The sequence below is a fragment of the Sciurus carolinensis genome, chromosome 9, assembly GCF_902686445.1.
Source record: "Sciurus carolinensis chromosome 9, mSciCar1.2, whole genome shotgun sequence".
Classification (NCBI taxonomy): Eukaryota; Metazoa; Chordata; class Mammalia; order Rodentia; family Sciuridae; genus Sciurus; species Sciurus carolinensis.
Window position 1 is genome coordinate 49,859,770 of NC_062221.1, and position 11,537 is coordinate 49,871,306.

Genomic DNA, 11,537 nt, shown 5'->3' on the forward strand with positions numbered 1-11,537 from the left:
ATCTCTCATACAGCCATTTCTGAGTTAATTATACATTATAAGGGAAAGGGAATACCAAAGTTTTTATCCATTACTGTTATAGATGGGTCTGTATTTTTGAAACTTTTAAGAATTTTGTTAAAAGATTTTGTTTTCAGACTTCACATGAATTGGAATAAATGCAAACACTTTAAAAGAAAATCTTAAAAGTGTATTAGTTTTTAGATTTTAAAGAAAATTTATGAAACTGTAAAACCATCACCATAATCCCATTTTAGAACATTTCTATCATCCCAAAAGGATTCCTTATGCCCATTATTCAGTCAGTCATCATTCCTACCTCCAGCCATACCCCAACTCCTCTGTGTAGTTTTGTATACAAGATAGTCTACATCTAATATCAGTGCACAAGAGATTTAACAGTTTGTATTCTCACTGCCAAGAAAACAATGAAATAGCCAAACTGCTAATTAACTAGAAGACAAAATAAAGTGAGGAAAATGCCTAAAAAAATTTTTTTTGGTACTAGGGTTTGAATCCAGGGGCAGTTTGCCACTGAGCTACATCCCCAACCCTTTTTTTTTTTTTCCGTGACAGGATCTCACTAAGTTGCTAGATTGGCCTTGATGTTCCTGCCTCCCACATTGCTGGAATTACAGGCATGCACCAACCACATCCTGCTTTCAGAATAATTTTTAACTATAATTTATACTTTTATACATACACACATATATATGTATATACAGACACATTTATATACACTTGAAGTGGGATGAAACTTGGAACAAAATTCATTCATTCATTCAGTCATCAGTCCTATGTCTAGCCGCACCACTAATCACCTTCTGCATATGGATTTGCCCTTTCTGGATATTTCCTGTAAATGGAATCACATGACACATGGCCTCATGTGACTGGCTTATTTCATTTGCTATAATATTTTCAAGGTTCGTCACTATGGTATTATTATAGCATGTAGCAATATTTCATTCCTTCTGATGGCCAAGTAATATTCTCTTATAGATAGAACATATTTATTTATTCATCAGTTGAACATCAGGGTAGTTAGTGCTTTAGGACCATTAGGAAAAATGCTGCTATGAACATGCATGTATCTGTTTTTATGTGGACATGTGTTTTTCACCTTTCTCAAGTATATACTTAGGTGTAAAATTGCTGGGTCATGTACTAATTCATGTTTAACTTTCTGAGGAAGTGCCACACTGTTTTTCAAAGTGGTTGCACCATTTTATATTCCCACTAGCAATTTGTCAACACTTGTTTTTGTCTTATTTATTTATTTATTTATTTTTATTGAAGTGGTACCTCAATACTTTTGATTTGTATTTCCCTTAACGACTAATGACTTTGGACGTCTTTCCATGTGCTTATTAACCATTATTGTACCTTCTTTTGTGAAATGTCTATTCGTTTTTTTTTTTTTTTTTTTTTTTGCGGTACTGGGGTTTTGAACCCAAGGCCTTGTGCTTGCAAGGCAAGCACTCTACCAACTGAGCTATATCCCCAGCCCCTATTCATATCTTTTATTCTTTTTTTTTTTTTTTTTTTTTTTTTTTTTTTAATACTGGGGATTGGACCTAGGGGTGCTCTACCACTGAGCTACATCCCAGCACTTTTTATTTTTTATTTTGAGACAGAGGCTGATTAAGTTGCTGAGGCTGACTTTGAACTTAAGATCCTCTTGTGTCAGCCTCCTGAGTCACTGGGATTACAGTCAGGCACCACCATTTCTATCTTTTTTTTTTTTAATTATTGATTTGTGTTGAGTTTTAGGAATTCTGTCCATGTATATTTTGGATAAAAGTCTTTTAACAGACTTTTCTGATAAGAAATTTTGAAATATATTTTTCCAGTCCGTGGCTTGTCTTTTAATTTTCTTTGGTTTATTTTGTTTTGAAGTTCAGCTTACTTTTTTCTTTAAGGATTGTTTTTTGACATGAGAGATTTTGGGGGGTTTTATATACTGGGAATTGAACCCGGGGCCTTGTGCATGCTCAAGTATGTGCTCTGCCCTACTGAGTTACATACATTCTAGCCCTTCTTTTACACAAAGATTTTAATTTCTATTGAGAATTTTTTTCACCCCCTGTACCAGGGATTGAACCCAGGTGTGCTTAACCATTGGGCCGTATCCCCAACCCAAGAATTATTGTTGTAGGGAGACTCCATTTTATATTTTGAAAATTTATTGTTGTTCACTATATCATTGTTATAGAAAATAATTTTTAGTCAATTTTTGTGTTTTCGCTTATTTTCATTTATTTGCAGTACATTCATTATTTGGGGTCTTTATTGTTACTATAATTTTAAAACAAATACAACTATTTAATTTATACTTCTATAACTGTAATAATCTCTTTTTCCCCCCCTACATTTTTCAGCTTCCTAGATCATTAGCTTCAACTCCCACTGCTCCCACCAATCCAGCAACACCAGATAATGCATCACAGGAAGAACTCATGGTTACCTTAATAACAGGATTAGCTTCTCTTACATCTAGAACTTCTATGGGCATCATAGTTGTTGGAGGAGTGGTAAGAAATGTTACTTTTAGTATAATAAAAGTTGAATTTGTTACAAAGTTGCCTATGAGATTATGAAAGGAAAGATTTTTCTATTTTCAGGATCCATAAATTTTATATGAAAATTTGTAGGCTAAAAGTAGTAAATGAAAAGAGTTTTGCAAGTTTCACAAGTGTAATCTTAAATTTTAAAAATACATGCATGGGGGAAGGGAAAAAATTAACAGAATGAATCAAAAACTATTACCCTAGGTAAATGTATGATTACACAAATGGTATGCCTCTACTTCATGTACAAAGAGAGAAACAAGATGTATCCCATTTGTTTACAATACAAATAAATTAAAAACAAAATACATGCATGTTTAGGAAGGAAACACTACCGTTTGGGCAGATCAGTTATTTATTTATTTATTTATTTATTTATGTATGTATTTGGCAGTGATGGGGATTGACCCCTTGGCCTTAACTTGCTAACCAGGTGCTCTACCACTGAGCTGCATACATCCCCACCATAGCTAGTTTTTCAAACAATGCTTCCTAACTACTTTCTTAACTGCAGCAGATCAAAAAATGGTATTTGTATGATGGAGTAACAAGAAAAGGTTGTAGCTCAGTAGTAGAACAAAAAGAAAAAAGGAAAGGTCAGTTTTGTTTAACCTTCTCCGAATACCAAGGGGATCTGTCTTAAAGTATTAAACATTATTTTTAGTAGTAGTGCTTGCATGTTAAAAATTTATATATATCATTAACGGCACATACATATTTGTTTTGGTTTTTGAAACCTCTGACCTAAAAAAAATTTTTTTTACATAGTTTTTTTTTTAAGATACAATGCATCAACTTAAAATAGTGCAGGTTTTGAATGTTCTTCCTAATATTTATGTGCTGATCCCTTTTCCGCTTGACCAGAAGTTACCAGTTACTTCTGGTAACTTCAGATTTTCTTAGGGAGGGAAAAGGAATATGCATTTTTAGAAAATAGGTCCAATTCAGAGATCTTTTGGGACCCCACAGGCCTTTTAGTATTCTCTCCCAAATGACTTTTTTTTTTTTTTTCAGTATATGCTGTAACTTTATCTTACAGATTTGGAAAACTATAGGGTGGAAACTCATATCTGTTTCATTGAGTATGTATGGAGCTTTGTATCTTTATGAAAGGCTAACTTGGACCACCCATGCCAAAGAAAGAGCCTTTAAACAGCAGTTTGTGAACTATGCAACTGAAAAACTGCAGATGATTGTTAGCTTCACAAGTGCAAACTGCAGCCACCAAGTACAACAGTAAGTGGAAAGATAAATCTTTTTGTCTTTTTAAAACAAAACGTTCTTTGAAGTATGACATGTATGCAGAGAATGAGCACATTTTATAATCACCACCAAGGTGAAAAAATAGAATGATACTACACTTCATTTCTGCCCTCTCTCCTCCACTATTCTCACCATTCTTCTGATAAATTAGATTTGAACATTTGGGAATTGTGATATAGGAAATCCCAAGAACTCTGGTGGACTTTCAAAAGATAGTTCTCTAGCAGAGGTATTCGGAATTTATGTTTCTGTTCTTAAAATATTTGTAGTTTCTTAATTGTGAAAACTGAATGAATTCTTAACATTTAACAAGTGGGCTTAATGATGGGCAGATTCCCAATTTTATAGTGGACACAATATTGTGTTTACTCTTATAGTCCAAATTTGTTAGTCTAAATGTATTATTTTTAGATCTCAAGAAAATTTTATTATGATATAATAAATACCTAGGTCTACCCAGTTTCTGCTTTTATACATCTTAAACATTTGTTTCATTGATTTAGTTAAAGTATATGGAACTCCACTTAAGTCAAGGTACAATATATTAAATATTTGGATACAGTCAAGAGCAGAATTTAAAAGCAGAATTTAATTGAAATTTAATGAAAAAGACCATACACATAATTATAAGGCAAAGTGAAAGTGATAGGTAGTGTGAGAAGGGAAGTGTTCTTGAAATGTGAGTCTCAAGCATTTACTTAAAGCATGAAAGAATGGATCAGTATCTTTCTTAAAGAAGAGATAGCAAATGAGATTTGAATGTGCAGAAAAGTAAGATCAGACAGAAAATAATGCAAGTCAAAAGTAAAAAGAGAGGAAAGGGATGTTACCAAGAACATGAAAATTTCAGTGTGGCAGATGTATAGAGGTACAGAGAATGTAAACCTAACCATAGGATGGGGCCCTGTGTATGTATATGACTTGGGATTTGGATAATTAGGAATTCTGGGAGTGATACCAATAACTTAGCTCTAAAACAAATAACTTTGCAGTGATGTGGTATATGAAATGATTTAGACTAAGGAGACAGGGGTTACAGCAAGGTTACACTATTTCAGACATAAAAAAGACTTTTTTAAATACATATTTTTTAAGTTGTTGATGGACCTTTATTTTATTCATTTGTTTATTCATGGTGCTGTGACTCGAACCCAGTACCTCACACATGCCAGGCAAGTGCTCTACCACTGAACCACAACCCTAGCCTGCTAATATCAAAGTCTTAACATAGTTAAAGCTATAGAGAATAGAACATGGAGACCGCACAGTTTGAGGAACTTGTTCATCCATTCATTCCTTCACCAATTTTTTTTTAATATATATATATATATTTTAGTTGTAGGTGGACAACAGTACCTTTATTTTATTTTTATGTGGTGCTGAGGATTGAACCAGGGCCTCAGGTATGATGCTCTACCACTGAGCCACAACCCCAGCCCTACCAAATATTTTTTTGAGCTTGTATTTTATATGATAACTTTAATTTTATTTATTTGTATTAGAACATCTTTTCTCTAATGCAAATACCTGGACCTAAAAAGGAAATATGGTTTTTTTTTTAGATAAGTGAAAATAATGTTAATGTTGCTTTCTATTCTTTCTTCTTTTTTCTTTTTTATCATTACTGAGTATTAAACCCAGGTATGCTATATCCCTAGCCTTTTTTTTTTTTTAAATACCAAGACTGGCCTTGAACTTTGAATTCTCCTGCCTCAGCCCACTGAGTAGCTGGCATACAGGCAAGTGCCACTATGCCCTGCTTTATTCGTTTTTTTGATCATCAGACATTTATTAATGTCCTACCATTTGGTAATTATGCTGAGTTATAGGAAAAAGTTGAGGATAACTCCATCTTTCTTTTTTAGAGGATTTTACATTATAATGGAGGCAATCTCAAATAATTAGTTAAAATATACTAGGTGAATGTTAAACTTAACATTAATAACAGTAAAAGAAAAACATGCTTTACCTGATATTGGGATTTGGTAGAGTGGAGAAAATAGAGATAAAAAAGACCAGGGAAAGGACGAAGATGCACAGAACAGTTGCAGAGAAAAGTGAATAAGCTAGTTAACTATGTTCTGGAAGTACACACATATCAGAAGTACTCCTGGTTGTAAAAATACAAACATTGTGTTTACCAAAGCTAATGTATTAACCAACTTAGATTTAACCCTTTGGTTCTAGAAGCAGATTTAAATATGGTTTTCAGTATTTTCTCCTTTTTTCTTTTTTAGTTGATATTTCTTTTTCTTTTTTAAATTGGGCAAGAGAGAATAGGTTTACTGTGCTTCTGAAGAAGTACAACCTTCTTGCTTATAGCTCTTTTGAAATCACAGCCATCTATCTCTTGAGTATTTATTTGTCTTGAGGACAGATGAAATTAAACCTACAGTTATAGTAAGCTTATGAGTGCCATACCTTCCCTCATGTCATTTCCACCAGTATTCTTTGATTCTTTTTTTATTTGTTGTTTTTAGATATACATGATAGTAGAGTGTATTTTGATATATTTAGGTACATGGAGTATAACTTCCATTCTTGTGGAGTTACACTGGTGGTGTGTGTATTCATATATGAACATAGGAAAGTTATGTTTGATTTAATCTACTGTCTTTCCTATTCCCATCCTGTCTCCCTTTCCTTCATTCCCCTTTGTCTAGACCAGTGAACTTCTATCCCCATCCCCCTTAACGTGTGTTAGCAACTGCATATCAGAGAGAGCATTAGGCCTTTGGTTTTTGGGGAATGGCTTATTTCACTTAGCATGATAGTCTCTAGTTCCATCTGTTTACCAGCAAATGCCATAATTTCATTCTTCTTTATTGCTGAGTAATATTCCATTGTGTGTATATATACCACATTTTCTTTGTCCATTCGTCTATTGAAGGGCACCTAGGTTGGTTCCATAGTGTAGCTATTGTGAATTGAGCTACTATGGAGATTGATGTGGCTGTGCCACTATAGTATGCTGATTATATAAGTCCTTTGGGTATATGCCAAGGAGTGGGATAGCTGGGTCAAATGGTGGTTCCATTCCAGGTTTTCTAAGGAATCACCATACTGCTTTCCAGGGTGGTTGCACCAATTTGCAACTCCACCAGCAATGTATGAGTGTACTCTTTTCCCCACATCCTCACCAGCATTTATTTTTACTTGTATTCTTGATAGTTGCCATTCTGACTGGGGTGAAATGAAGTCTCAGTGTAGTTTTGATTTGCATTTCTCTAATTGCTAGTGATGCTGAACATTTTTCAAAAATATTTTTTAGTCGTTGATGGATTATTTATTTACTTACTTACTTATTTATATGTGGTACTGAGAATTGAACCCAGTGCCTTGCGCATGCTATGCAAGCGCGCTGTACCACTGAGCCACAACCCCAGCTGGAACATTTTTTTAATATATTTGTTGACCATTCATGTTTCTTACTCTGTGAAGTATTTGTTCAGTTCCTTTTCCCATTTATTGATTGGGTTATGATTTGGTTATTTATTGATTGTTTTTTTTGGTGTTGTTTTTTAGTTCTTTGTATATCCTAGAGATTAATGGTCTATCTAAAGTGCAGATGACAGATTTTTTCCCATTCTGTAGGCTCACTCTTCATGTTCTTGATTCTTCCTGATTTAGATATTGTTTTACAACTTTTCTTCTTATGAAAACTTTACTTTGAAGCTTACTCATTTTAGAAGATGTTCATGACTGCCAATTTATTTTTTAATTTTAAGAGAAATGGCTACTACTTTTGCTCGCCTGTGCCAACAAGTTGATATTACTCAAAGACATCTGGAAGAAGAAATTGCTAGATTATCCAAAGAAATAGATCAGTTGGAGAAAATACAAAACAATTCAAAGTTCTTAAGGTATTTAAACCTTTTTTCTCAATAATGTGAACATTTACTGATCTCATTACCAAAATATAATTATATAAAATCACTAGTGGATTTGTAAAACTTTGAATTTTCTGTATTACTTTAAATTAAGATATTCCATTTAATTTCATGTTTAGTAATTTCAATATAAACTTTTTTCAGAAAGAGAATATCTGAATTAAAAAGAATTTTATAGATCTAAGTTTCTCTGTTAGGCTAAATTAGTATACTTTCAGAACAGAAGTTCTACAATTTAAAGTGAATTTTTAGTCCTTCATGGTCAAAACTATATAAATTCTCTTCTCACTGGGAACTATTGGGTATATTTAAATCTGAAGCAACAAAAGTAAACAAGATTTCCTGATAAAATGTGTATTTCTGGTTTGATATGTTTATGGATTTGGGACCTAATGTAACTTCCTTTTGGGGGCAAGACTGTCACTATCAGGTTTATACTTGGCAGTTTGTACTTTTAGCTTTCATATGTATTAGCTGATCTGCCAGCATGTCTGAGAAAATTGTTACATACCATTTAAATGCTGTCACTACTTCCAGGAAACATACTCATATGTTGCCCATGTTTAGAGTAGCTTAGTAACTCTTGTTTGCAAACTGGAGGAACTATCTTTGTAACCAGAATTGTGGGGACATAATATTTGTCACAGAACACGTGATGTTTGGTAAATGACAAACTGCATATGTGGTGGTAGTCCCATGATTTTATAATGGAGCTGAAAAATTCCTATCACTGATATCTTAGCCATCTTAAGATCATAGTATAACACATTATTCATGTGTTTGTTTGGATACACAAATACTTATCCTTGTGTTGTAATTGCCTACTGTATTCAGTACAGATTTTTAACCTAGGAGCAGCAGTAGACTATACCTTGTAACCTAAGTGTGTGGTAGCATAAAAATATGTGGGTTTGTATAAATAAGCTCTGATGTTACACACGAAGAAATCAATTCATGACAAATGGTGCACTTCTTAGAATGTATCCCAGTTGTTATGCAAGGCACGCCTCTGTGGAATCTCCATTGTTAATAAATGGGGCTCAACCATTTAGGTAGAATTTAACTTGCCTGACGCGTCAGCACAGTGGCCTGAAAAAAATATATTCAGTGGAGTTTATGGCATATGTACATTTAATCTGTATGACCTGTCATGGTGTGCAGAAACAAAACAAAATCTCCTCTCCCTCTTCAAAATAAAGTAAGCAAGCAAGCACCCACCCAGTGAGTCCTTGCTGTGGCATAGCATGCGAACGGGAGGCACAAGTCTGCATTTCTCTGATAGTTTTAATGCCAGTTTTCCTCTATGATTATAGGCAATTTGATTGCATCAGGTCTGGTGTTGAAAAATATTTTTTTTATATCATAGCCTAGTCACATGTACCAGCTTTTCTGCATATACGTAAAATGATTTATTCAGTGTTTTGTGCCTTACTTACAGGGAGTTTTCAAAGACAGTCATGACTGTATGTGACTTAAGATGTAATTCCTTTTCTTTTTCATTTTTCTTTTAATTTCCTTTTTTGCACTTTATTTCAGCCACTAAGTGACCCTGAAATTCTAATAGAAATATGGTGTGTTGGTACTAAATTGAAGAATTATAGCTATTATATTTTAGAGTTCACAGGTAGTTCTTATTCATGGGCAAACTATTCCATAGATGCTCTTCTTAGCCTTGCCCATTAAGATGTAATTAATTCCTTGGGCTGGGGTTGTAGCTCAGTGGTAGAGTGCTTGCCCAGCATGTGTGAGGCACTGGGTTTGATTCTCAGCACCGCATATAAATAAATAAAGGTCCATTGACAACTAAAAAAAATATAAAAAAAAAAAGATGTAATTCCTAGGTAACATTACATGACTCCACTGTCTTATGTTCTAAGTATTTTCTTTGTTAAAATCTTTTATCTCAGTATAACTGTTTTTAGGTCCTGGACATTGAAGTCTGTGTTTATTGTGAAGCTTCAGTGGCACATAACAATGAATACTTTGAAAGGGTTGATAATAGTCAAGCCTGAGTTCTGACAAACTGAACAGTAGCTGGCTAGCAAGTTTTTCTTTTATGATTGGATAGAATGCATTTTTCTCATTGACCTTTATAATTAAATTGGTGTTTTTTTTTTTTAACTAGAAATAAAGCTGTGCAACTTGAAAATGAGTTGGAGAATTTTACTAAGCAGTTTCTACATTCAAGCAATGAAGATCTTAAACAATAGAGGTTGCTTTGGTGAACGTCATAGGAGGAAATGGAACCTGGAAGATTTGGAGAGTTGTTATTTTTATGAATTGACTTCAATATGAATTATACTATAATTAAGTGGCAAATCCCTGTGTAGATTCTGGTAATGATCTATCCCAGGGTGTTTGCGTTTCAGAAGAGTAGTAGAATATGTTCTTAGTTTTAATTTGGGGTAAAGACTAAGTTGTTTGTGTTAAATAATGAATTAGTTAAAAGCAACAGAACCAACTTTGTGACCCCTGAGGGGTGGGTCCTTGAGCTCTTTAATTGGGGCTTTCTTTGTTTTTGATTCTGAAAAACTCTGCTTCCTGGCATCCAGGAGTTAGAGAGTGATCCTTTCCTCTTCTTTTTCAAAACTAATTTTTGATGCCTTCTTTAATGGGAATAGTCAACATTTTGTTTTGTTTTATAAGCTGCATTACTCTAACCTCCAAGGATTGTGGAATGTTCTTGAGTGTACTATTTATGCAGGTTACAATCACTTTTGCCATCATGGCAAGTATGTAAACCAACTAATAAATATGCTGTTTTTACCCCTTCTTTTATTCCCATTAAAACTGATGTAAAACAGTATAAAGATTTGTTATTATAGTTACTTACAACAGTATCTGGATCTAAATAGTTTCCTTATCTGTTTTTTAAGAAACATTTTCAACTTTGCTCCAGTTAGGAGTCCAGTAAGGAAAGCTTTTCTATCTTAGTTTGAGGGGTAGAGTTTGATGTGATAAAAATAGCCAAAGATATAGGAGGTCTGCATTTTGGTTGATAACAGTAATATTTAAAAACTGTTCTTCAGAAGGCACTTGCCTATAACTGCTGGATTATCCCCCACTGGAAGCTTTTACTTTTATTTAATTACATGAATTTGCCTTGGCTCCATTAAAAATTAATATTGTATTTTTACCTTGATGAAATGTTCATGGGTTCAAGTATTGTATCTGCTTCTGTATGAAAAACTGATTGAAACTTATATGGAGATATTAAAAAATGACATCCTGGGACCTTGCTATAAAAAATAAAAGTACCACCAGATCAGCATCACCTAGACGCTTGTTAAAATGCAAAATTCCTGGGGACATGGTGCATTTGATCAAGTATAGTTTTCTTTTTTGTGGGAGGGATAAAATTTCAGCCTTCTTTCTTACTTTAATATTCAGTACTTCCTTTCCTATGCCTTTTAAGGCTCCTGAATACTAGTTGGTCTTTTTATAACACATAACTTTTTCAAAATATTTGAAGGAAATAATAACATCATTTAGGCCATAGAAGCCTTTCAAAAACATGTTATACAAATCAGATATTAGGATGCAGTATTCAAATTTAAATACAAATGACTATTAGTTTTTACCATTTTTTGCTGATTTATAACCCCAGAAATGATACAGGCAACCAAGTGGAATTAGGTGACAACTCTAACAATTAGGTTTCTAAGATCAGGTACTGCTAATTTAGGTTACAAGTTATATGAAAGTACATGAAGTTTTGGTATCACCTCCTTATTACAGTACAGTGGTTCTTGAAGTTTGGTCCCTGGATCATCAATATCACTTTTGAGCTTGTAAAAAAAATGTAGATTCTCAG

The 11,537-nt window shown here is 33.6% G+C and overlaps 1 protein-coding gene across 3 annotated transcripts in view; it reads left to right on the plus strand.

Moving 5' to 3' along the window:
- The window catches only part of Mfn1 (mitofusin 1), a 41,713-nt gene extending 30,716 nt beyond the window's left edge, over nt 1-10,997 (plus strand). For 2 of the 3 annotated variants that reach the window (XM_047564586.1, XM_047564587.1), the window contains exons 15-18: nt 2,382-2,534; nt 3,610-3,806; nt 7,562-7,696; nt 9,849-10,997. In XM_047564586.1, coding sequence (XP_047420542.1) covers nt 2,382-2,534; nt 3,610-3,806; nt 7,562-7,696; nt 9,849-9,933 — 570 coding nt within the window. In that variant the 3' untranslated portion in view covers nt 9,934-10,997. Of the gene's footprint in view, nt 1-2,381; nt 2,535-3,609; nt 3,807-7,463; nt 7,697-9,848 lie in introns of those variants that run through there. The other variant, XM_047564588.1, reaches the window with a different exon arrangement.
- Nucleotides 10,998-11,537: the final 540 nt, after the last annotated feature.